The sequence below is a fragment of the Mercenaria mercenaria genome, chromosome 16, assembly GCF_021730395.1.
Source record: "Mercenaria mercenaria strain notata chromosome 16, MADL_Memer_1, whole genome shotgun sequence".
Lineage (NCBI taxonomy): Eukaryota > Metazoa > Mollusca > Bivalvia > Venerida > Veneridae > Mercenaria > Mercenaria mercenaria.
Window position 1 is genome coordinate 51,597,072 of NC_069376.1, and position 27,533 is coordinate 51,624,604.

The 27,533-nt window shown below is 36.3% G+C and overlaps 1 protein-coding gene across 1 annotated transcript in view; it reads right to left on the minus strand.

Moving 5' to 3' along the window:
- Positions 1–1,170: 1,170 nt before the first annotated feature.
- Positions 1,171–27,533, minus strand: part of LOC123540206 (glutamate--cysteine ligase catalytic subunit-like) — a 66,365-nt gene continuing 40,002 nt past the window's right edge. Inside the window, exons 5-15 of the mRNA XM_045325037.2 lie at positions 26,383–26,496; positions 23,626–23,684; positions 21,193–21,312; positions 20,258–20,355; positions 19,063–19,179; positions 16,690–16,822; positions 14,519–14,631; positions 12,095–12,374; positions 10,707–10,819; positions 9,201–9,318; positions 1,171–7,722 (exon numbers count right to left, since the gene is read on the minus strand). Of these exons, the coding sequence (XP_045180972.1) occupies positions 7,436–7,722; positions 9,201–9,318; positions 10,707–10,819; positions 12,095–12,374; positions 14,519–14,631; positions 16,690–16,822; positions 19,063–19,179; positions 20,258–20,355; positions 21,193–21,312; positions 23,626–23,684; positions 26,383–26,496 (1,552 nt within the window). The 3' untranslated portion in view covers positions 1,171–7,435. The remainder of the gene's footprint in view (positions 7,723–9,200; positions 9,319–10,706; positions 10,820–12,094; positions 12,375–14,518; positions 14,632–16,689; positions 16,823–19,062; positions 19,180–20,257; positions 20,356–21,192; positions 21,313–23,625; positions 23,685–26,382; positions 26,497–27,533) is intronic.

A 27,533-nucleotide genomic window follows, 5' to 3' on the forward strand; every position in this document is an offset into this window, starting at 1 on the left:
TTAAAGTTACCACTATATACATACATGTATAGGGAAAAGTGACCATGCCCTCTAGCAGCCATGTTTTTTGAACAATCAGTATAATTTGAACAATCTTGGTAGAGGGTGACATAAGGACCATTTGTGTGAAATTGTTTCAAAATCGGACCATCCCTTTAGGAGGAGATGTTGTTTGAAGTTTTTTCTATTTTTAGCTCTGTGCAACCAAGCGGAACCTTTTGAACAACTTTGGTTGAGGACCACCCAAGCAACATCATGGCCAAGTTTCATCAAAATCCTTTCATTGGTTTTGGAGGTGATGTCTTTTAAACACAAATGTTGACGACGGACTGATGAATTGACACATGCACGCACAACTGACGACGGACACAGCATGATCACAATAGCTCATCATGAGCACTTCGTGCTTAGGTGAGCTAAAAACTTGTGACAAATTACCTTATAATAATGCTACAGACCAAGTTTGATTAAGATCCATCGAGTGGTTCATAAGAAGAAGTTTCTTTTAAAGGTTTTTCTGTTTTTAGCTCTGGTGGCCCCTAAAAGGGGCCAACTGAACCATCTGAACAAACTTGATAGAGGGGCCATGCCAGGATGCTACTGACCAAGTTTGGTGTAATTCTGACCAGCAGTTTCAGAGGAGAAGAAGTTTAACACTTAGCATACTGTACACAATTTGTCCTGCCTTTGCGACCAGTGTAGATCATGATCAGCCTACAAATCCATGCAGTTAGATCAAGATCTTCACTGTTTGCTATTCAGACAGTGTCTTTTTGGTAAGCACCCCTTGTAACAGTTAATGGTACTGTCCAAATGCAAAGATGGACAAGTTCATTATAGAAATTTAGCAGGGTAAGGGTTAAGTGAAATGTGGACGACAGACAATGGACGATGGACTATCCACCTATACAAATAGCTCACCCTGAACCTTTGGCATCAAAACTTTAAGCAAGGTGTGGACACGGAAGGACACCGACACCTTGACCAGTAGGATAGCTCTCCATATACTTTGTATAATCGAGCTTAAAAATTATTCACATCTATATGGTTTTCTTTGGGCACATGTCTACATGTACTTGTCTCTGATTACAGGTTTCACAGTGCCAAATTTCACCTACAAGCATGTAGACAAACACATGCAGATGTTTAGCAACAGACAATAACATCACATCTAATTAATATATTTTATTGCTAGAACTAAATCATTAAAAATATACATAACATAAAATATATAAAATTAAAACAACTAATTACAATTTCCACTATCAATAACAACAACAACAACTGTTTGGTCATCAAAATAAAATGTACATCATAGAACTTTTAAATAAACCAAACCCTGTATGTGAGGGGTGATCATAAAGTTCAAAGAATAAATTTCTGTCAGCTATAATTGGAAACAAATGTAACAACTTTCAAATAAAGCAATATTTACCCTTTTCAAATATTACAAAAATTAGATTTCATTTTTAATCATTAAAAGGTTCTATGTATTTACTTATCTAGTTCTGTTCTAAGCATACCCAACATTTTATCCTTCCTAGATATTCAAATAAAGACTCCAGAAGACTCATCCTTAAGACATTTTAACTACCCCTCATATGATCAAACAAAAGCTCTGTAAGGCACCAACCTGCTTACCCTTGCTTCACTACTGGAATGACAAAAGAACACAGAAAAGAATCTGACATTTTTTTTTAACTTCCTGAAACATGTATACTGTCAAACCTGTTTATATACCACTCAGACAAACCTTAGGAATGTAGTAAAACATAGTATTTGTAAATAGGTGGTCATTCAATATTGCTGAAACTGTATGGCTTACAGGTAAAAAAGAAAATTATTACTTTACATAATTGTGGTCTTTGTTATGTGTTTTTCATTACAGGTTTGATTGTGTATTATGCTGTCTGTAAACAATAAATACAGTGCAGCACTTTACTAGCACCCCTTCCATGCTGTTTTGGTATTTTTGCATTGCATAGTCGAACAGTCAACAACCATATTTGCTAGTTATATTTTGAAAGATAATGCAGGTTGATATTTATGACTGTCACTACAGAAGAATCCATCAGGGTTATTATAACAGTAACTTAAACTGTTAAGATGTAATTGGTTCAAGTGGATTTAGCCAGGCCTGGATTCCACAAGGTGCTTGCACCAAATGTGATCTGATTTGGCAAAATCCGCATAAATACAGAAGCATTTTTGCAGATCAAGGTTATATCTTTAATGATCTTTTATCACATAATTGGTTCAACAGTTATCTAAGCCAAAATTGGTGATAATTTAAAGATCCATTACTAAGGGAAAGTGAGTTGGCAATTTTTTTCATAGCCAGTGCATAGACTTCTGCAAGACACTAAATAATGAAGATTGGCAGGTCAAAATTTACAGAAGGTCTATGGAACTCAAAGAAATGTATGTGTATTATGTTGAAATTTCAATGAATCGACAGAATGACCCCCCAGGTCTTTTTAACTTTCTTCATACTTCATAGAAAAATAATTGTTCATGTGCTGCGATTTATTTCGAATTTCTACATACCAACTTTCATTTTCCAATAAAATGAAATAGTTTCTGTGCTTTTTAAAAGAAATTAAAATGTTCACTTTCCTTAGTATTGGACCTTTAAGCCAAAAATAAGAGTGAGCCTCTTGCTTCATGCAAGAAGAAAACATTACACCATTTCTAATGTCATATTTGACATAATGACTAAAGCAAGTAGTCCCATCATTGAGAATTTTCCTATATCCGACAATAGTTGAATACAGACTTTTGTATTTGTTTGTAGAATACAAGCCAAATTTGAGACAGAAAATTCATAAGTATATAGTATTATCCAATATACGGTGCCCAGCAAAGAACTTTCCAGCCATACACAAGATAAATACCCCACTATGCTCTTGACGAGATACCCACAAAATGGAAGCTGAGATAATAAAACGGGTAACTACTGTGAAATCAATAATATTCGTGGGGGACTAATTTTCGTGGTTGAGTCAATCCATGAAATTTAATCCCAACCAACAAGTAAAATTCCCATTCATTTTATGTTCAAAATGTGAAATCCACAAATTTATACCCCCATGAAATTGCCATTTTGACCAAAACCAGGAAATTTCATGCCCACAAAATTAAACTATTTTACAGTATACTATGAATTAAAAGTTAATGAGAAGCAATCCATTTTACATAACCTATATAGGAACATGTTATAACTGAATATGTGAGGATTTAGACTGATTTACAAATTAAATTTTATAAACTAGGGCCTAGAGAGGGCAAATACGGTATTCTTCACTTACTTTTAAAACTATAACTGTTACAATAAAATTACAATATTAATCATAAAATGAAAAGGATTGACTGTGAAAGTCCTATTCTAAACTCCATTTACGTGTCAATCATAGAATTTTTCTGAATATATACATTTTGTATACATTTTTTTTCAAATGAAGCATACTAATGTCACCTAAATTTCTATTCTAAATACATGGCAGAGGTTTTCTTGGGTTGAAATTTGCCTAAATATGCAAATATTACTGGATGACACAAAACTAAACTAGATGTGTCCATAGGACACAGGTTCCCCCCAATCCACAGGTTACCCCCAATCCTGTCACTGTACATGGCTTTATGACTCAAGGTTTAATTTTTTAAAGATGTTTGCAACATAAACTTAAGAACTTTTGTGTATTTTTCACTTAGTGAAAGGCCAAAACTCTGGCCCAGCCGAATAAAATCCCAAAAAGAACACCTGATGCAAAACTTCATGGGCTATAAAACAATCCTCTAATATTTTATGACTCTAGGTAAAGAACATTTTGACATACATGCAGCACAAACTTCTATTTTTTGACTTAGTCAAGGGCCATAACTCTGGTCAAGCAGTGAAAAAAAAACAAAAAAAAAACTCACAAATTCACTTGCTGGATAATATTCCTACATGATTTCATGACTCGAGGAGAATTTTATATGCAACACAAGCACTTTATGTGTATTTTTCACCAAGTCAAGGACCATCCCTCCAATCTGGCTGAGTGAAATCCCAAAAAGAACACCAGGTGCGCAACTTCACAAACTATATAACAATCCCCAAATGTTTCATGACTCAAAGTGAAATACATTTCGAGATACTGTGAAATCATTAATATTCATGGGAGACTAATTTTTGTGGATTTCGTGGTTGAGTCAATCCACGAAATTTATTCCCAACGAACAAGTAAAATCCCCATTCACTTTATGTTCAAAAGTTGTAATCCACGAATTCATATCCCCACGAAATTGCCGTTTTGACCCAAACCAAGAAATTTCATGCCCACTAAATTAAATGATTTCACAGTACAAGTGACACAATCTTGTATCCCATTTATGCATATTTTTGCCAATCAAGGGCCGTAACAATGGTCTGACTGACAAAAATCCAGAACAAAATCCCATGTGCACAACTTCACATGCTGAATAATATTCCTATGATGTTTCATGACCCTATGTAATATACTTTTTTAGATAAGTGTGACACAACTTTTATGCCTTTTTATGCATATTTTTTTACTAAGTCTAGGGCCATAACTCTGGTCTGACTGAATGATATCTCTATCAAAACCCTAGATGCACAACTTCACATGCTAAATAATATTTGTGTAATGTCTCATAATACTGGGTCAAATACTTTTTGAGATACATTCGACACAAACTTAGGCCCTTTTTATGCCTATTTTAGACTAAGTCAAGGGCCATAACTCCGGTCTGTCTGTGTGAAATCCAAATTAAAATCTCTGGTGCACTGCTTCCCATGCTGAATAACAATCCTGTGAGGTTTGATGACTCTGGGTCAAATACTTTTTGAGATATGAATGATACAAATTTGGACAGACGGATGGACAAGGGCAACTGCGGGGGGGGGGGGGCACAAAAATAACTGTATGTAAATACAATTACACTAAAGTGTAACAACACTTCTAAAATGGACATTTGTTATAATGATCCTTAAAATCCCTGAAAACTTGACACTGAAAACACAAAACAACTCCAAACTGAATGGTTCCCAATTTTTCCATTCTCAGCTCTGTAAACTCTGTATTCCTAACCTTTCCTTACTGGTTTTAATTCATCATTTTTGTTCCCTTATGTTTTACAAATTCTGAAAGTTTGATGCTGTCCCTTTAGAGGTATATCGACTATTAATGGAAGACTTTTATCAATGAGCAAACATAATATACAGTATCTTTTTCTTTTCAATCTGAAATTAATTAATGTCCCTTGAACACATTTTCCCCTATGTGAAATGGTGGGTGTTGATTTATTTATTTATTTATTTGGGTTTTACGGCGCACCAACACAGTATAGGTTATGTGGCGCCAAACAGGACTACAAATTTTGGTTTAAAATCTCATTTACATCGAAATAAAAACATAAGGTATGGAATCAAAATCTGCATACCTGCTGGAATCACAGAGTTACAGCAAAACCAAATGTTAAGACCCTATTAGTCACCTTTTATGATCATGCAAGGGTAAGGCAGTGGTTCCAATTTTTTCATACACAGATCGTCCCAGAACCACATGGGGCGGTGGGTGTTGAATATATACATATAATTATTACAAATGTACCTACAAATAGTAAAAAATTATGACAAAAATTGTCCAGTTCTAGTACTGCCTGATACATTACCATTACCAAACATCACATAACCACAATTGGCCCCAAGACCATTATTGATAACAGCCCTGAATTTAGTCCTGAAAATTTACATCCGGAAATAGAAATGAGGTCATGACCTTTCATAGAGGCAAAACAGCAAATAGTTCAGAGATTTATTATCTCATTTTATTATTTAATTTTATTATCTAAAGAGTAACATCATATATCTTTCATAAAATAATTTATTTTTAATCCCAAACTGCAATAGAAGCAATAAAGTACAACTTTAGACATTTGATTTTTACAGTTGCTTGTAAAAACAACAGTTGTCGGAGGACAGCAATGCTCGACAATTCAACAGCCTTGTCCATTGAACGAATATCAAAGTCGAAAAAAAGGGACATAATTTTTGAAAAAATGCAAAACAGAGTTATAGAACCAGTTTGATGCAAGTCAGTTCATCACAGTAAGTAAGTGTATGAAGTTTCAATTCATTTATACAACTGGTTACTGCGATACCAGCTTATATACAAGAACTTAACCAAATTGGGACACCGACAGCGATGAATTGGCTAGTGCAATGGCTCTACCTTTTCTTCGAATAATCAAACTAAAAACTGGAAAACCTGAATCTACCAGCCTATAACAGCTGAAAGTTATTACATCAGAGTATCCCAGTACCAAAGAAAAGGCTGTTCAGTATAAATGGTGTTTAAGCCCCTGACTTTGTAAGGTCAATTGAGGCTGGATTAGCCAATCTAAGACCTGTCTACAAGAGTTAAGCTAGCACAAAGCTATTGTTCACTAAAAGATGTTATCTCTTATAATGACCTTTAGCCTGCTGGTGGCAAGCGATTTTGCCTTTGCACCAAGACCAGGTTGATCATGGTCTGCACTGTTCACTATTCAATCAGTAAATTTTCAGTTAACACCCCTTTGAATAATAAGTGGTACTGCCCAAATTGAATTTTAGAAATTTAGCAAGGTAAAGGTTAAACTGAGGTCATAGCTGCAGCAACAGAATAATCACAATGACCGGTGACTCTTGTTCAAGAGTAAAAATTTTGTCATTCAAATATGCAGAAACTATATAAATCTAAAATTAATAAAAACATATGGTACCAGCTGTTAAAAATCTTATTTAAACACATTTCTTGTGGGTAGGTGTGTGTGTGTTGGAGTGGGGGAGGGGTCCATACATGTTTAGGAATATTTACAGCAACAATTTTAGATTTATTTTAACTAATATCTTGATTATTACAGGAGGGAGGGAGGGATTCAATTTTTTTTGTCCATTTAATTTGGTTTTAAGCAAAACTAACGGCCACATTACATCTTTAAATTGTGCAGGGAAATCTAGTTTATTTCAAGAACATACAGGTTTCCTGGAATGAACATTGACCCTGCAAAATCTGGCTGGATGGCTTTCCAACATGGAAAAATTCTACATGTTGAGTGAAATCAGAACTCACAGTGGCAACAGACTAGTGAATCAAACTGAGCAACAATAAGCACTTGACAATAGAGACCTCTGTACGAACTTAAAATACTTAAAGAGCTTTCCAGACATATGAAATAGTTTTAACTCTTTTCTTGTATCAAATATTCAAAAAAAAGTTATCCACCGGGACTCCTAAAGGTTCTAAAAAAAAATGTTCCATTTTTTCAAGCAATACATACAGTCCATTAACAGCACTTATTACAACCCAGCATACATATTGACCTAAGAGACAATCTTGCTGAACAGCTAATCTGTTTATAAGGCATCTTTTCCCCTTAAATTTCTGTTTTAGTTTGGCTCAGTTGTGCCGTTGCTTAACAAAGTGATTTCTCCATTCCGTGGGTTTCTCTTGTTTAAGTAGGCATCTACTTTCCGCACAGCTGGCGGAATATTATCTGTTGTTTTTGACTTTGCTGACAATGGCAGAAGTTCTGGGTCAAAGTTTCCTTCTGTTATTTGAGCACATTTCATTAGAAGGTCATAGTTCACTGATTCAGGGACAACAGAATCCTGCTTGTAATCAGCATGTGACGTCACAATGTCCCTTGTCCAGCGAGCAGTTGTCTTCAACTTCCCTAAAAGAAATGAAAAAAAAATCAATTTTACTTTGTCTAATATTATTTTAGGAATATATCAAGCTCTGGTGTACTTAGTGACAACTTCTATACATAAGCAATATGTAGAGATCAATATAACTGGAATTTAACTGTCATGGATGGGAGAAAATGCCCGCAGAAGCAGGAATAACCCCAAGTGCCCCTCAAAGCATTACTTCAGGAAGAACAAACACATGGTTAGAACCACAGACCTTCCATAAGCCAGCTGGATGGTTCCCTGATATGACAGAATTCTGCACCCTAAGCCTTCTTTTAAATGTACATCAATGTGGAGCAAGTGAATTCAGAGCTCCAGATAAGCTTTTGGTTCAACTGGGTATTTACCCGTCACTTTTTTGTCTGAATTGGGTACTGGAAATCTGAACTGAGTAAAAAAAAATTACCCAGCATTTTCAGAAGTAATTGGGTATTTGCTAAAACCAATTTGGTATTTCACCAGTCTTGCACAAACAATTGGGTATTTATTCTTGTAGTTTAAATTGTACTGGATGAAACATGCTTACAGCATATATCTAATTGTTTTCTGGAATACTTTCGTTCCATCATAGTTTGTTTTTTTGCACTTTGAATGCAGTTGGAAATAAATTCATTCACAATATCCCAAACGATGTACGATGTGTTAACTGCAATATGTGCCCTACCGTAAGATGTCGGCCAGTATCAGTGGCACTATATCATCTCAAACAGGTAACTTTCTTTGTTGAACAACAAAATATCTTTCTATTTTGTTTGTTTGTGCTGCAATTTTTTTTTTCTAAAACCCCTTTTAGTACTAGAAGCGGCCTAATTAATTGTTTACAAAGCGTCCAAATAATGTTTATTCACCAATCAGACTGAACAGTCCTGTGATTTTTCCGATAAACAGCAACCCGTTCCGCCGTAACATATATCTATTCTGTTGTCTAGCATAAATGTCTCGTACCCATTCTATAATATGGAAAATGCGACACGTGATTTTTAATAAACTGAGTATTAAAAATTTCAACTGCGTTTCAGTACGCACACTGTATGAATTCAGTTGAGTTTTCTGCAACTTTAATTGCGTAAATATTCAAATATGCAGCTTATCTAGAGCTCTGAAGTGATTCAAGGTTACTGATCGTTACCACACAGCCATGGAAGTAGACTAGTTGTAAATTTTCTCAATTTCAAGTAATTAGCAGGCCGTAAGTTCAGACAGACAGAAAAAAACTATCCAACTGGTTACTGTGAAATCAATAATATTCGTGGGGGAATAATTTTCATGGATTTCATGGTTGAGTCAATACACGAAATCTAATCCCAACGAACAGGTAAAATTCCCGTTCATTTTATGTTCAAAAGTTGAAATCCACAAATTCATATCCCCACAAAATTGCTGTTTTGACCAAAACCACGAAATTTCATGCCCACAAAATTTAATGATTTTACAGTATCAAACAAATTTAGATGGTTACCTGAGGCACGATCTGATATAAGGTTTAAATATTGCTGTATTGTACACCTAGTATCCACATCTATTTCTACCATGTCCATGTACTTGTTGATAAGAGGTATCAAACCTGGGTAGTCATCCTGTAATACAACAACTAAACCTGTGACAAGGATTTCGGGTATAACACTTATTTAAACAGTATTTCAATCATTTCACAGGCATTAGTTCACCTCGTAAGTGTTAATTCCATTGTGATCTGACAACCTGCCCATATGAACAAAGATGGGAATGACTTGAGTTATGCTGACATCCCAAAAATTGTCCCGGAGGAAAAATGCTATGCCTATGATTCAAACTCATATCTTCTCGATCTTTCGTTCTTGTGCCCAACATAAACAGCTAACAATACATGTCACACTGCCCGAAGAGACCTTATGTGGCCAAAATACATCATCATCATATACCTCAGTAAGAACATGGGCATCAAATTCAGATGTTGCAGTTCTAATCAATTCTAGACCTAACTAGAAATGTGTCCATGAGACACAGATGCCCCCACTACATGACATTAAAATGACAATTTTTCCCTAGGTCAGGGGCCGTAACTCCTATAATACTGAATGAATATGGACGCGAAACCCCAGATGCAAAACTGCACATGCTGACCAACATTCCTGTAAACTTTGGTGACTCTAGGTCAAATACTTTTGGAGCTACGCGCAACACAACATTAAAATGACCAATTTTTAACTAAGTCAGGGGCCATAACTCCTACACGACTGAATGAGTCCGGACGCGAAACCCCAGGTGCACAATTGCACATGCTGACCAACATTCTGTAAACTTTGGTAACTCTAGGTCAAACACTTTTGGAGCTATGTGCCACAAAACATTAAAATGACCAATTTTTTACTAAGTCAGGGGCCATATCTCCTACATGACTGGATGAATCCGGACGCGAAACCCCAGGTGCACAACTTCACATGCTAACCAACATTCCTGTAAAATTTTGTGACTCTACGTCAAATATTTTTGGAGCTAGGCACGACACAACACTAAAATGACCAATTTTTACAGTCAGGGGCCATAACTCCTACAAGACTGAATGAATTCGGAAGCGAAACCCCAGGTGCACAACTACACATGCTGACTAACATTCCTGTAAAGTTTTGTGAATCTACGTGAAATACTTTTGGAGCTAGGCACGACACAACATTCTTGGAAGGGCAAATCTATATGCCTCCCCCCACAAAGTGGGGGCATAAATATTCTGAAAAGATACTAGGAAACACACTTTTTGCCATTCAAAGTAGTGAACCTGGTATTTTTATTTGTAGTCACTCATTGGCTACTAATTATTCAATATAACACATACATGCATAATGGAATCTCAACCTCAGATTCTATGTAAACAACCTCACTATCTATTCAACTGTCCAATTTTCATGGTTTTTATATCTGTATATATGCTTTATGTAGCATTAAAGTAGGAGTGTCACTATATATCGGAACTATCAGTTTAACATACCTTTCCATGTACTATTTCGTTAATAGACATTGCTGTAAAATGGTCTTGTTGTGTACATGTTTTTCCTTCACAACACTGTATCACACACTGTTCTGCTATAGGGGGAGAGTCATCTGAAAAAATACAGTCATCATTATCTCCCTTGAAAAACAATGTCTTTCAGCCCTGCTATTGAATAGTATTATTTCACAGCCAAAAGATGCATCTATGGGACACAAATCCTTCTACAAATAGTTGTTTGTCCATTAAGCTGACAATGTGCCTAGGACCGAGGAAATTTACACGTTTTTTTTGTCTTGCACTTTTTAAAAATATTACTAACTACTTTTTGTCCTATATTTCCAAAACATAACACCTTAAGGGAATGGAATATCCAAACTTGAGTTGACTTTGCATGAAAGTCATTGTCAAACTTTTTATAATGCTGATTTCTTTTTTCAAAAATTGGATCACGATAAAAAAAGAAAGAAAGGCAGTTTGAAATCTGAGAAAATGGTCAAACCATGGAGGAAGCCATTTTAGTGTTTATGATATCATTTACACATTGCTGAATTATTTATTAATCAAATAAACTTTTCTGTTTAAACAGGTTAGTTACATGATAGTTTAAGTCACCAATTATATAAATGGAAAAAGTACAAATTCTTTTCAGTTTAAATAAATATCATAAAATAAATGAAATCTACCATTTTGTTTCATATTGCTGTAAAAACAAAACTGCTGCCATTTGATAACATATTGACGTTCATAGCTTCTTAAATTTTCAGCTGAGTTTGCAAAATTCTTTAACTGCTTCAATTTAATAGGACCCAGAAGACAGAATGAACAAGTCTGATTTCCCTTTAACAAATATAATTGAGACCTTTTTTAAATTAATCTACTACCTTCTCCTGATCAAATGCATTAAATGAAATATATAAAAGCGTTGCAGATATCAAAGTCTGGTTTGATTTTATTATTTAGTAGGGTGTTGTTAAATTTGCAGCATGTAACGTTATAAGTTTTAGACAAATTGCTGGTCGATGTTTATGCTGCTTTAAATTCACAAGTATTCACCTAGAGCTGTTTGCAAATTTTGCTGACAAAAAAAAAGTAGAAGATTTGTTAGTTTTAGTTAAAAGTTCAAAATATCTTCCACTGAGTGACCATCAGATACAATATTTTCGCAGAAACAGGTGAAAATATAAAATCTTGTGTTTTCAGGAGAAATATGTTTTAACATTTTATGTTAAACGAACAAATTTTCTGTCTATTTCATGACTCTATAATGGTTTTAACTAATTTCAAAAATTTACCCATTATTTGTATTTCTACAACAGTGAAAAATATATAAACCTGGTTTACATGTAAATTTAGCATAAAATTCCAATATCGTAACATTTTTTTACCTGTTAGAAGGTCTTTCCTGAAGCAGAACATTTCTTCCCTTACTGCATCTCGTTTGAAAGCCTTCTTCAGATTATCGTCCACTTTAGACAGTGGCATAATAAAGTTCAGTTCAAATGTCAATATAACACGTGTCATCAAGACTAGAAACACAGTGTAGGCGGCATTTTCAAAATCTGTAAGCTGGACTTCCATTGGTCGAAATTCAACACGCCAACCGATGTTGCTGTGAGGAGGAGGAGGCTTGAATCGCATTGTCTGCCAGTTTGTTGACTGAATATTCTGAAATAATCACATAAATGGTTAATTTTATGTGCCCTAGTTAAAAAGTGGAGAACTTAAATTTTGGCAATGACAAAAATTCTTTTTGCCTTGTTTGTTTGTTTTGGCTTTAACGCTGTTTTTCAACAGTATTTCAGTTATGTAACGGCGGGCAGTTAACCTAACCAGTGTTCCTGGATTCTGTACCAGTAAAAACCTGTTCTCCGCAAGTAACTGCCAACTTTCTTACATAAATCAGAGGTTGAGGACGAATGATTTCAGACACAATGTCTTCTATCAAATCGTCACGGAGAACATACACCTTCCCCAGGGCTCGAACTCACGACCCGCAATCCGCAGATCTGTGCTCTCCCTACTGAGCTAAGCAGGTGGGCTCTTTTTACCTTGTTAATCTGCAACAGATGGCTGCTAATGAACCTTCCTGTTCATAGGAAAAACTCTTCAATATTTCAGAAACACAGGAAAAGTCAACAAAATTAGGAGGATGAAAACTTAAATTCAGCCAGAATGTTCATGATTCCATAGGCCCAAGGCCAAAGTTATAACATGTAGCTTGTAGACGAGTCTCCGAAATCCAGGATTTCATTAGCTGATTCTAAGTTCAAGTTTGAAATTGACCAACAAGGTTGCAGTTTGAGAACAGTCAGAGTTTTAACTTTACATCTACAATCCAAATCAAAAATGTTTGTTTTTCACCCATTTTTGACACAAATTCCTCTCCAAATTTTTAAAAAATGTTTTCTATGCAGTACAACTGAAACTCCTGAATAATTATGTAAATCATACCAATTTAAAGGACAAGACAATGAGGTTTTATGGCAAAATTATTCCATATCATAACTTAAAACCAGATCTCTTTGACCGTGTGCAAATTTCTCAAAAAACAAGCACACAGACCTATACATTTTATTTTACCATATTATACACCATATTATGTTAATTTATAATTGTAAGAAGTTTCCTTAACCCTTCTCATGCTGGACACGATTGATTCTGCCTTTGTGACCAGTGTAGATCATGATCAGCCTGCACATCCATGCAGTCTGATCATGATCTGCACTGTTCTCTATTCAGCCGATTTCTTTTTGGTACGCACCCCTTTTAACAGTTAATGGTACTGTTCAAACTGAAGGATGGACAAGTTCATTACAGAAATTTAGTGGGGTAATTGTTAAAAGCCACACTAGTAAATATCATCAAAATTGTCATTAAGTAAACAATCAAGCATACAATTATATCATTTTTATTTGCTGAATTTTCTAATTATATTCTGAAGTTTTGATATATCAGAGTTTAATAAAATTCTACAATGCAGAAAATATTTTGATTCAAATGTGCAGAACTACCTTAAGAAGGCTTTGATATTTAACTACTGACAAATTATATATTTTGGAAACACATGAGAATTAGTTGTTTTTCCATTCAAAACTGAAAACCTTTGTCATGAGGTACTGATTGCAAACTGCCTTAATTATAAAGCTTTATATAAACAGTCATTACGTATGAATTCCTTCGTGGTGTACTTTTATTGCCAAGGCAACTCGGCATTTTAATTCCCAACTAAAACATTTCTTTTCTTGATTGAGCATTTTCTAAGATAGTTTAGATCAAGTATATGTCCACTGGCAAAATGTAAAGCCTACCCTTTGACACCTTACTGTGACCTTGACCTTTGAGACAGTCAGTCTGAATTAATTAAACATTCATGCATAATATAAACAAGATTCCTCAATGCATGTCAAAGTTTATGAGCCGGACAAGATCTGATATGACCCTTGACCTCCAACTGTGACCCTGACCTTTAAGATAGGAACCTGGGGTTTGCGCAGGACACTGTCTCACTGAGGTTAACATTCATCCCAATATAAACAAGACTGCTCCATGCATGTCAAAGTTATGGTCCGGACAAACAAATCCTGAAGAACACACGCACTGATGCACACACTGACATATACATGCATGCACTGACGCACATACACCAAACAGCCATTTGGACAACTATGTTAAGCAGGCTCAACAAAAACTCATGTCAAAATGTTCATAATATGACTAAACATCAATTTTAAAGAAAATTCATTTTCAACAAAATCTGAAGTCTGTCCACTGTTCCCTATAAATAAGCCTGACAAGAAAAGGAAACAAACCTCAAAGTGGTCGGTATCTTCCTCATCATTTTGGTCAATTTTCTCACTGAACAACGAAATTGGGTCCCTTATAAATAAATGTGCAATATGTCTTGCTAACAAATCATCTATACCTGTAACAAATGAAAAATAGAATTTTATAAAAAAGAAAGACCTGAAATAAACAGTTCAATCAATGAAGTAATTACAAACAGAACAAGACAGCTATGATGGTCCTAGATCACTCTACAGAGTTTCAGAGCTTAAACAGGCTAGAGAATGTCCAAATTTGGGAGAGGACCATAATGCAATCCAGATATTGAAAATTCCAGAGACATTGGCAAACAAACACAGCCAACTGGAGCAGCCTGTGTATATTTTTGAAGCTCTCTTTATAACATTTATCTGCATCCAGCTGTTCATGAGAAGAGGTTGTTTAAAAGTATTTCTATATTCTGTTCTAAATGTCCCTAAAAGGGGGCTGGGTGCTCAAACTTCATGAGAAGTTGTTTAAAGGTATTTCTTTTTTTTTTTTAGCTCTACTGGCCCTTAAAGGAAGCAAAACATCCCCATTTGAACAAAACTGGAAAAGGACCTTATAATAAATGATGTACAGTCCAAGTTTGATGAAGATTCATCAAGCAGGTGATGAGAAATTCTTTAAAAGTGTATCTATTTTTAGCTCTAGTGACCCCTAAAAGGGGCCAAGCTCACCTACTTTTTCAAAATTGGGAGAGAACCTTGTAAATGCTACAGATCAAGTTTGACGAATATCCATCAGGCAGTTCTTGAGAAGAAGTTCAACTTGTTTAATGCGTTTCTATTTTTAGGTCTAGTGCCCCTAAAAATTACTAGGCTCCTTCCTTTTATTAAAATTGGGAGAGAACCTTACAATGATGCTACAGACCAAGTTTGATGAAGATCCATCAAGCTGTTCATGAGAAGTCATTTTGAGATAATTCTACTTTAAGCACTAGCTGCCCCTAAAAGGGGCTAGGCTCCCCTATTTTAACAAATTTTAACAAATTAGGGAGATGACCTTATAATGATGCTACAGATCAAGTTCGATTAATATCCATCAAGCAGTTCGTAAGAAGAAGTTGTTTAAATGTATTTCTATTTTAGCTCTAGCAGACCCTACAAGTTCCCTAATCTGAAAACTTTGGAGAGGACTTTAGGATGATGCTACAGACCAAGTTTAATGAAGATCCATCAAGTGGTTCATGAGAGGTCAATGGAAGGTTTTTCTATTTTTAGCTATGGCAGCCCCTAAAAGGGGTTAAGCTGAAACATTTAATGATGCTACTGAGCAAGTTTGATGCAATTCTGACCAGTAGTTTCAGAGGTGATGTCATCTCAATAAAAAATATAGACGGACGAATGTCGGAAGGACGGTGCGTGATCACAGCTCACCCAAGTACTCTGTGCTCAAAGAAGCTAAAAATGTACACTAGACAAGGATTTTAACTGAGACCCACCTGTTCTACATCACAAAAGGTACATTAGCCCAATGCTTTAGACCAATGGAATTTTCTAAATTTGCAGATTAATTCACCTTTGCTGACCTGGAACATGACCCTACTGGCCACATATAAAATCCAAATCTTGGTTTTCTGTAAGATACTTATAGGCCAAGTTTAATTTCAATACATCAACACAAACTAGTTCTTGAGTGTAAAACCATGTTTCTACTTTTAGTATAAGTGACCTTGACCCTAGTGATCTCACATGCAATCCAAAACATCATCACTATGCAAGGCAACTGTATACCAAGTTTCATGTTATTGAGCAGAGAAACAAAATTTGATGCTGCCTGCCTTACGGCATTTGCTGATCTAATAACTAGTTGTTTTTTGAAAATCTGATCAATAAAGGGCCACTTAGACCCTTAAATGACCCTTAACTTTTAGGCAAGCAACTTCACCAGACCATGTCCATCACTGCATAGGACATAGAATGCAACAAGCATAGCACACAGAATGCAACATGTAGGGCCATTATATTACTTCCTTCGAGCAGCTCTTAATCACTTGCAGCAAAACGAAGAGGACACTGACACTTTGTTCAACTATAATCTTCTGCGCCCTGTAAAGTTTTTATAAGCTGCACTGACAGACAGTCCTGCCTTCATGGTGGGTGATAATAATCTCACAATATTCTACGGAGATCGAGTGATAAGAATACTGCCATACCTTCAGATTTCAGTTTTTCAAAGATATCTTTATCATACACAAGATTTATATCACTGTATGCAGAACAAGAGAGGTAACTGTCAATGGAATCATAACGCGACTTGTTGATCACAAACTTGTTTTCTTTCAGGGGCTGTAATAGAAAAGATTTTTCCAACATAACTTTCCTGCCGACATATTCTCATGCCAATTAAGGGATAACTGAAAGTTTAAATTCTATTTACCATAAGCAGGATTTAAATCAAGCAGTCAGAATCACTAGATATGTATGTTATATATACAAAAGTTACAACAAGTTGAAAACAAGATCATTTCTCTTCGTGTTCATTTCCTTTTTGTGTTCCAACACAAAACAAGAGGACCATGATGGTCCTGAATCGCTCACCTGTTCCCACATGACCCAGTTTTGAGTATGACATCGTTTTTTCTATTATTTGATATAGTGACCTAGTTTTTGAGCTCATGTGACCCAGTTTTGAATCTGATCTAGATATCATCAAGATAAAAATTCTGACCAATTTTCATGAAGATCCATTGAAAAATATGGCCTCTAGAGAGGTCACAAGGTTTTTCTATTATTTGACCTATTGACCTAGTTTTCAAAGGTACGTGACCCAGTTTTGAACTTGACCTAGATATCATCAAGGTGAACATTCTCACTAATTTTCATGAAGATCTCATGAAAAATATGGCCTCTAGAGAGGTCACAAGGTTTTTCTATTTTTATACCTACTGGCCTAGTTTTGACCGCATGTGACCAAGTTTCGAAACTGACCTAGATACCATCAAGGTGAACACTCAGACTAATTTTCATGAAGATCTATTGAAAAATATAGCCTCTAGAGAGGTCAAAAGATTTTTCTAATTTTAGACCTACTGACCTAGTTTTTGACCGCAGTTGACCCAGTTTCAAACCTGACCTATATATCATCAAGATGAACAGTCAGACCAACTTTCATACACATCCCATGAAAAATATGGCCTCTAGAGAGGTCACAAGGTTTTTTCATTATCTGACCTACTGACCTACTTTTTGAGGGCACGTGACCCAGTTTCGAACTTGACCTATATATCATCATGATGAACATTCTGACCAAATTTTATGAAGATCCATTTAAAAGTATGGCCTCTAAAGAGGTCACAAGGTTTTTCTATTTTTAGACCTACTGACCTAGTTTTTGACCTCACGTGACCCAGTTTCGAACTTGACCTAGATATCATCAAGATGAACATTCAGACCAACTTTCATACAGATCCCATGAAAAATATGGCCTTAAGAGAGGTCACAAGGTTTTTCTATTATTTGACCTACTGACCTAGTTTTTGATGGCACGTGACTCAGTTTCGAACTTGACCTAGATATCATCAAGGTGAACATTCTGACCAATTTTCATGAAGATCTTGTGAAATATATGGCCTCTAGAGAGGTCACAAGGTTTTTCTATTTTTAGACCTACTGACCTAGTTTTTGACCGCACGTGACCCAGTTTCGAACTTGACCTAGATATCACCAATGTAAACATTCTGACCAATTTTCATAAAGACCCCATGAAAAATGTGACCTCTAAAGTGGTCACAAGGTTTTTCTATTATTTGACCTACTGACCTAGTTTTTGACGGAACGTAACCCAGTTTCAAATTTGACCTAGATATCATCAAGGTGAACATTCTGACCAATTTTCATGAAGATCTTTTGAAATATATGGCCTCTAGAGAGGTCACAAGGTTTTTCTATTTTTAGACCTACTGACCTAGTTTTTGACCCCACGTGACCCAGTTTCGAACTTGACCTAGATATCATCAAGATGAACATTCTGAGCAATTTTCATAAAGACCCCATGAAAAATGTGACCTCTAGAGTGGTCACAAGGTTTTTCTATTATTTGATCTACTGACCTAGTTTTTGGTGGCACGTAACCTAGTTTCGAACTTGACCTAGATATCATCAAGGTGAACATTCTGACCAATTTTCATGAAGATCTTGTGAAATATATGGCCTCTAGAGAGGTCACAAGGTTTTTCTATTTTTAGACCTACTGACCTAGTTTTTGACCACACGTGACCAAGTTTCGAACTTGACCTAGATATTATCAAGGTGAACATTCTGACCAATTTTCATAAAGACCCCATGAAAAATGTGACCTCTAGAGTGGTCACAAGTAAAAGTTTACGCACGGACGCACGCAAGGACGGACGACGGACGCTGCACGATCACAAAAGCTCACCTTGTCACTTTGTGACAGGTGAGCTAAAAAAGCGCCTTTTCGTACCAAATTTAGGCAAGGACTTAAAGGACAATAATTATTATTGTTAAATGACAGTATCTCTATCTCTTCAGTTTATATTTCATTTTTATATTTAAAATGTTCTCACCTTCAGTCCCCTTTCTTCCTCTGTACGGTCATCTACCGACTGGGAAATAACCGTCCATCTGGTGTCAAGGTCAGAAAGATACCCTCTGTATATTGGTGATGCTGCACTGAGAGCTAACTGAAAACCAAATTCAATTACTGTATTATAGAATATTTTAGTGATTGCTCACACATTTTTACAGAAAAAACACCACCAAAATCAGATGAGCCGCGCCATGAGAAAACCAACATAGTGGGTTTGCGACCAGCAATGGATCCAGACCAGCCTGCGCAACCGCGCAGTCTGGTCAGGATCCATGCTGTTCGCTAACAGTTTCTCCAATTCCAGTAGGCTTTAAAAGCGAACAGCATGGATCCTGACCAGACTGTGCGGATGCGCAGGCTGGTCTGGATCCATGCTGGTCGCAAACCCACTATGTTGGTTTTCCCATGGCACGGCTCAGATGTTTTGCATGTGGAAATGATTGCAAAACTTATTTTAACCTGATAAATAAAATGCTAACAGTCAAGGATATGAGATTAAGTATTAGTACTTGATCAATAGAGGTTGTAGTTTATCATCAAGCATTTCTCTGTCATTGGCTTTCATCATTTAGTTTACATGGACATTAAAAGTTACGTTGTTGCTCCATGAAATATGGAATATATTCTATCCAATAATAAAATATAGTGGATGGTCATGTACTACAAATGCAAATTGCTGACAGAAGAGAACAAGAAGCTGCATTTTCAAAATGCCAAAAAATGCCCCCGAGAATATGACCAAATATGTTTTTGTTTTTTTTTAGGTAGTAAGTTTGAAGGTGACGGTCACATGCGGGTCAAGGTCATCTATATTACGTCAGTTTGTAGGTCTTGCCACAAGGTAAATTAGGTCATTTATGTGGACTGTAGGACCATAAAATGTTGTTTTTTTTTTCGAAGTTTTTCAGTTTGAAAGTCAGTAGGTCAGGTTCAGTTAGTAGGTCTTGCCACAAGGACAGTCAAATACGAACTAAATCGGTTCATAATGTGGGCTATAGCAGAAACGAATCGTATGGACAGATCAACAGTTCAATTGCTGCATGTCTGAGGGCATAAAAATAGGTATTGAATAAAATCCTTTTCCAATCAATCCTCTTTTAACTAAAAGTTTGAACACTTCATGTCAGACTTGTATGTTAAATGGAAATTTTGACTAAATTAACTAATATTACCATTATAGGACACAGTGGTGTCAGCTGGTCATAGAGTTTCCTTGCTTCCGTAATATTGCACGCTTGAAATGTCACTTGTAAACAACTGCAACCCATGCCTGAAATAAATGCCAATATACAAATATGACAGTCTGTCTGCACATAATCATGGCGTCAAATGGACTTCCTCAAGGCTCAACATATCCACTCGACCCTTGTATATATGAGCAGAAATGAGCTCTGGGCATGCGGAACTTGCTGTAATACTCCTCCTGCAAGAGGAATAAGACACTCGATATCAAATCACCAACTGGCCCAAATGAGAGCTATTGACTAATTGATTGCGGGTTCGAATTACAACTCATTATATTTTCAACAAATTGATGGAGTCTTAGACCAGATGTTGAAAAATAAAAAAACATTTGAGCTGCACCATGAGAAAACCAACATAGTGGCTTTGCGACCAGCCTGTGCATTCGCGCAGTCTGGTCAGGATCCATGCTGTTCGCTTACAGTTTCTCTAATTGTAATAGGCTTTGAAAGCGAACAGTATGGATCCTGACCAGACTGCGAGGATGCACAGGCTGGTCTGGATTCATGCTGGTTGCAAAGCCATTATGTTGGTTTTCTCATGACGCGGCTCATTTATGTCGTCTGAAATCAAAAATTGCTTATTAGAATATACCTCAGAAATGCAAATATTTCAATATTCGTTAACATCTTTAGCTTACTAAATTATTTAAAACCATAACTTATCTGCATTGTTTTTCAAATTACCTCCCCTTTCATTGTATTGTTCGGTTAATCATTCATGTCCCGCATGCAAATATTAGCACACATAGTGAGTCCAGGATATTTCCGAGGCACATATGTCAGTTTACTGTTAGCTCCTGCTTAACAGGTTGCATCCCTATAAATGAGACATCATATAAAGAGAGGGGTTCTTTTGTACATACCAAATCCCATACAATCCATGTATATATGATCTGGTTTGGCTGCTTTCGCACTCTCTCCATCATCACCGTACTGACTTAAATCTTCTATAAATGGTGAAGGTGTCTTCTTATCCTTGAAAACTGAAAACACAAACATAAATATTTATGTCTGAATTGATGGATTAAATGTCAATAAATTATTCATACAGGAGTCATTTTACTGAAAGTTTATTTAAAGTTCAGTAGTAACCTGTCTGAATGAATGACATTACTTCCAAACAAAATTTCCGAGGTACAGGAAGGAAGACTACTGATATAATTTTTCATCAAACCATTACAGAGCATATTATCTTAAATCAGTGATCATACTCACATTCACAGACACTGGAATAGTGATCAATATTACAATCAACATACCAAGAAAGGGGAGTAACTCTAACTGTTAACTTAAGGTTATTTTGACAGATGAATACCCTGTGATGTCTGGTATCATAAATATTAGCGAGTCAAAATTTGTTGATTTTCAGGTTTGATAAAAAATGCTACTATGGTTTAGGCAGGCCTCGACATGAACAGTGTCCCGGGATCCCAAGGACCCTAAATTCTAGAAAGGGACACCCATTATTCAAAGCTAGGTGTTTCTCCGTGATACCTATTTTCAATGATGACAATGTAATAGCTACATTAGCCGAGTTATATTCAAAGATTTCTTAAATCAGAATATTCAACCCAAACAGAATATGAAGCCGATGTTAAATCGTATTTATTTCTTTTCTTGCTCAAGTTTAAATTCAGCAATGACATATATCAGTTGTTATCAAATAAAGCATATAGACTGTTGCTGAATTTAATTCAAAACAAAAAAAAGAAATAGATATGATTTAAGATTTAGCTGTCTTGATTGAGTACAGTTTTATCCTCTCAGACTAGAGGGCTCCCTTGTATTGGTGTGGGACACCAAATTCTACAGTTAAGGGGCCCTCTGGGACACCACTATAAAAAGTTAGTGTCAAGGCCTGGTTTAGTTTGTTTGTTTTGGGGTTAATGCCCTTTTTCAACAGTATTTCATTCATGTAACGGCGGGCAGTTAACCTAACCAGGGTTCCTGGAATCTGCACCAGTAAAAACCTGTTCTCTGTAAGTAATGCCAACTTCCCCACATGAATCAGAGGTGGAGGACTAATGATTTCAGACACAATGTCGTTTATCAAATAGTCACAGAGAACATACGCCCCGCCCGAGGATCGAAATCGCGACCCTGCAATCCATAGACCGACACTCTACCTACTGAGCTAAGCGGGCGGGTCAAGGCCTGGTTTAGGGTATATACCAGTCATGTACTGGTTTACACTAGAAGATGTTTTTATAGAAAAGCGCATGTCTCCCCCCAAAGCATAGTAATAACAGGCAAGAAGTCAATAGGTGACAGGAGCGAAAGTCAATGAGATACCGATGGTCAGCTTAGTGACTGAAATGCAATAGTGATCATCTACTTTGCATGTCCAATTATCCTAGGAAGTTTCAATGTTCTGGGTCAAGTGGTTCTCAAGTTATGGTTTGGAAATGGTATTCCATGTTCTGATCCCTGTGACCTTGACCTCTGAAAGAATGGCCCCAAGATCAATAGGGGTCGCCTACTAGGCATGTCCAATCAATCCGTGAAGTTTCAACCTTCTGGGTCAAGTAATTGATCAGAAATGGTTTTCCATTTTCAGGCCCCTGTGACCTTGACCTTTGATCAAGTGACCCCAAAATCATTCTGGGTCAACTTCTCTTTATGTCCAATCATCCTATGAATTTTCAACATTCTGAGTCAAGTGGTTCTCAAGTAATTGATTGGAAACTGTTTTCAGACCCCTATGATCTTGACCTTTGATAGAGTGACCCCAAATACACTAGGGGTCATCTACTCCATATGCCCTATCACTCCATGAAGTCTGAAGGTTCTAGATCAAATGGTTCTCCAGTTATTGACTGGAAATGGTTTAACATGTTCTGGCCCCTGCGACCTTGACTTTTGATCAAGCGACCCCAAAATCTGCAAGTCTGATTAAAATTGTGTGCAAATCTGATTAAAACTGATTGCAAAATGTGGTCTCTATCGTGTTCACAAGCCAAAATAGCAAACTTTGGCCCTTTAAGGGGCCATAACTCTGGAACACATGATGGGATCAGGCCAGTTTTCAAAAGGAAACGAGATATTATGCCAAATCAAGTTGTGTGCAAGTTTGATTAAAATGATTGCAAAATCTGGTCTCTATTGTGTTCACAAAAAATTGTGAATGGACAGACAGTTGACAGACGGACGGACAACGGACAAACACAAAAGATCACCTTGTCACTACGTGACAGGTGAGCTAATAATCAAAACTGTGCTGTTCTAAACTGTTCTGTTCAAATAACCAGCGAAACTATTATCAAAACATTAAGAAAGACACAAATAGATTTTCTTACTTGGTACATTTATTGCAACCTTCTGTCCTCTTCTTTGTCGAATGTTCCTAGTTAATGTTCTGAAATGCATAAATATATCAAACTTTAAATACATGTATGTTTCTAGTATATTGTTCTGAATAATTTAATATGCATACAAGTTTAATGAATGTTCCAGATTATTGTCCTGAAATATTGAAACTATCTAGGACTGAAAGATGCTTTTGTAGAAAATCATATGTCTCCCCCAATGCATAGTTGTATAGGCAAGTCAATAGGGGACAGGAGCGAAAGTCAAAGAGACACTGACGGTTGGCTGCAATAGGGATCATCTACTTGGCATGTCCAATCAACCCACTAAGTTTCAACATTCTGGGCCTAGTGGTTCTCAAGTTATGAACTGGAAACTGTTTTCTGTGTTCAGGCCCCTGTGACCTTGACCTTTGATCGAGTGACCCTAAAATCAGTAGGGGTCATTTACTCTGCATGTCCAATCATCCTATTAAGTTTCAACATTCTGGGTCAAGTGGTTCTCAAGTTATTGATTGGAAAGCGTTTTCTATGTTCAGGCCCCTGTGACCTTGACCTTTGACCCTAAAAACAATAGGGGTCGTCTATCCATAAGCCCTGTCACCCTATGAAGTTTGAAGGTTCTATGTCAAATGGTTCTCAAGTTATTGACCGGAAATGGATTTCCATGTTCTGTCCACTGCGTCCTTGACCTTTAACAGTGTGAACCCAAAATCAATAGGGGTCATCTACTTTGCATGTCCAATCATCCTGTGTAGTTTCAACATTCTGGGTCAAGTAGTTCTCAAGTTATTGATCGGAAATGGTTTTCCATGTTCAGGCCACTGTGACCTTGACCTTTAACAGAGTGACCCCAAAATCAATAGGGGTCACCTACTCTGCATGTCCAATCATCCTGTGGAAGTTTCAACATTCTGGGTCAAGTGGTTCTCAAGTTACTGACCGGATATGGTTTTCTATGTTCAGGCCCCTGGGACCTTGACCTTAAATACAGTGACCCCAAAATCAATAGAGGTCGTCTACTCCATAAGCCCTGCCATCCTATGAAGTTTGAAGGTTCTAGGTCAAATGGTTCTCAAGTTACTGATCGGAAATGAAGTGTGACGGACAAACGGACGTCCGACCCAAATGAGAAGGCCGTTTCTTTTGTTATTTTCTTTTGTTTGAATAGGGGGCCCTGGCCCTTTAATCTATTGTTAACGGATTGAAGCTATTGTTCTTTTTTGTTCTCTTTACCGTTAGATGGCCCTCTCTTTCTTTTCAGTTGCCCGGAATGACGGACGGACAAGGCAAAAACTAAAGATGCTTTTGAGAAAAGCGCATGTCTCCCACAACTGCCTTATCATCTGAATAGTAAGTCTGTCTTTGTATACTGTTTGTGGCCCATTGGTATTCATATTTGGAGTAACCAGTCTACAATGCTGTATCAGTAGTGTTGGTAATTATATTCAAGTGCCATAATTCTGAAGTGCCTGGGCTGATTTGGCTAGTTATCAAACTTGGCCGAGGACTTATGGTCAAACACATTTTGTTTAAGTTTGGTGGAGATTGGATGAGAAATGTTCGACTTCTAGTGCGGACAAGATTTGTGACAGACACACACACAGACTGGAGTAAATCAATATGTCTCCCACACCACTGTGTGGTGGTAGAGATAACAATATGTCCCAGTAGGGGGAGACATAATAAAGACTTTTGACCAACATGACTATTCTATAAGGTCACAAATATAAAGATTGATGAAATACTGTAAAACCCATCTGTACAGACCTCCTGTGAATAATAACAACTACAATAAAACTTGCTTATAAAGGCCACTATATTCTCCGCCCAATTTACCACATATATAGTAAAACCTGTGCTGTGAGACCAGCAGTTGTTGACAAAAACTTTTTTCATTTCCCAATGGTAGTCTTTACAGAAAGGCTCTAAATGGGGACTTTTTTACTTTGTTCTTGGAAATTAATCTAACATACTGATGCCACCATGCAACAGAGGAACATTAGTTCCCCATAAATATTAATGATTTTCAGTATATAATTACTCGAGTCTGAAATTGAACCATGTTTCTTAATTAATATTGATCTTCTGAAACATATAATTATGAGCCACGCCATGAGAAAACCAACATAGTGCATTTGGGACCAGCATGGATTCAGACTAGCCTGCGCATCTGCGCAGTCTGGTCAGGATTCATGCTGATAGCTAATGGTTTCTCTAATTGCAATAGGCTTTGAAAACAAACAGCATGGATCCTGACCAGACTGCCTGCATGGGAAAGCTGGTCTGGATCCATGCTGGTCGCAAACACACTATGTTGGTTTTCTCATGGTGCGGGTCATATGGGTATATCACTGTGCTCAAAATTAATGTTTTGTGAAACAGAAGTATGCAAGTTTTAAGTAGTGTTGTAGTCAACTGTTTCAGAATGTGTGCATGAGTAAAAATACAAGTCCAAGCAAAACTGAAACAAGAGATTCAGTAGTCCACTGGTATGAGGCTCGTTTAAGAAACCAAGGAGAGCAAGTTTGCAAATTACACAGTTTTTTTAATAAGACTTTAAACGACTGTCCCAAGTGGGAACTTTACAATCTGAATAACCAAGAGAAGCTACTATAATTGGTACATGAACTTTTTACCAACTTCTGAAATTTTATGTAAAACAATCATTTTTGTGGAAAAGTCAACAACATGCACGGTGACCCTAAATAGCTTTTGATACACACATACAAGCTACAGCACAAATACCTGAACCTTGGATGTCCCTGAAAGATAACCTGGTCAGCATAAAACAGTGAGTGTGATGCACCTTCTGTCGGGGTTGGAGTCGTAACGGGATCTGTGAACAATCCACAACCAAGCCTGTAACAGGAAGTTCAACAGAAATCATAATCACTGTCTCTTTATGGCCATATGTAAGTTTTAAGTAGTTCTGTACATTTTACATAACTGTGTTAAATGCACAGAACAACATGGAAAATGAACACAACAGCTTCTCAGGCATCCCTGGATAACCTATCTTCTATTTCATTCATAAGCTATTTGGGCAACTGTTCTAAAGTTATATGAGTTACCTTGGAAAACTAGTTTTGACAAATCTCAAAAATCAATAAAATAACTGTTATACTGACTAGTAAAGCAATAACAATGACTAAGAGATTCTAGCAGTTTAAATCTCTGAAAAAAATGATATAAAGAACTACCAAATAAAGGAATAATTTCATGATTTCAGTCAAAACGACATTTTTGTGTGAATAAGGTTTGTATACATGAACTTGACATAAAATGAATAAGAATTTAAGTGTTGGTTGGGATTATCTTTTGGACTGACTCAGCCATAAAAATTAGTCCCCACAAATATTAAATAATTTCACTGAAGAAACAAATCAAAATTTTGTAATTAACTCTTAATCAAATTCCATTAAACAAGAGAGATTAAGGTCCTTTTAAACATTTGAGAGATCAAGGTCCATTTAATGTTTGTGTGATTAAGGTTGATTAAAAGCTTTTACATTACATTTCTAGCAAAGATTCACTTCAAATAGTTCATCATAGATAATGCAACCCCAATTTTCAGAAAACTTGTCAAAAATAACAAATTACAATCTAGACAGAGTATTAAGAAAAACTGTTACAGTAAAACAATAATTTGTCCTGAAAAAACCTTAAATTCAACATTACTATTAAAATTTAAATGTTATTTTCTACATACTTCTATCATTTATAATTTACAATTTTAATTACCCTGTATAAACTTTCTCAAAAGGCAAATATTTAAAAAAATCTCAACTCTAATGAGATGACTTAAAAGGGAAACTGACAACATTTAAGATTTATACAGATAAAATAGTTTACTATAAATACAGTTTGTTAATTAGAAACAATGTCGCTCACCTGAA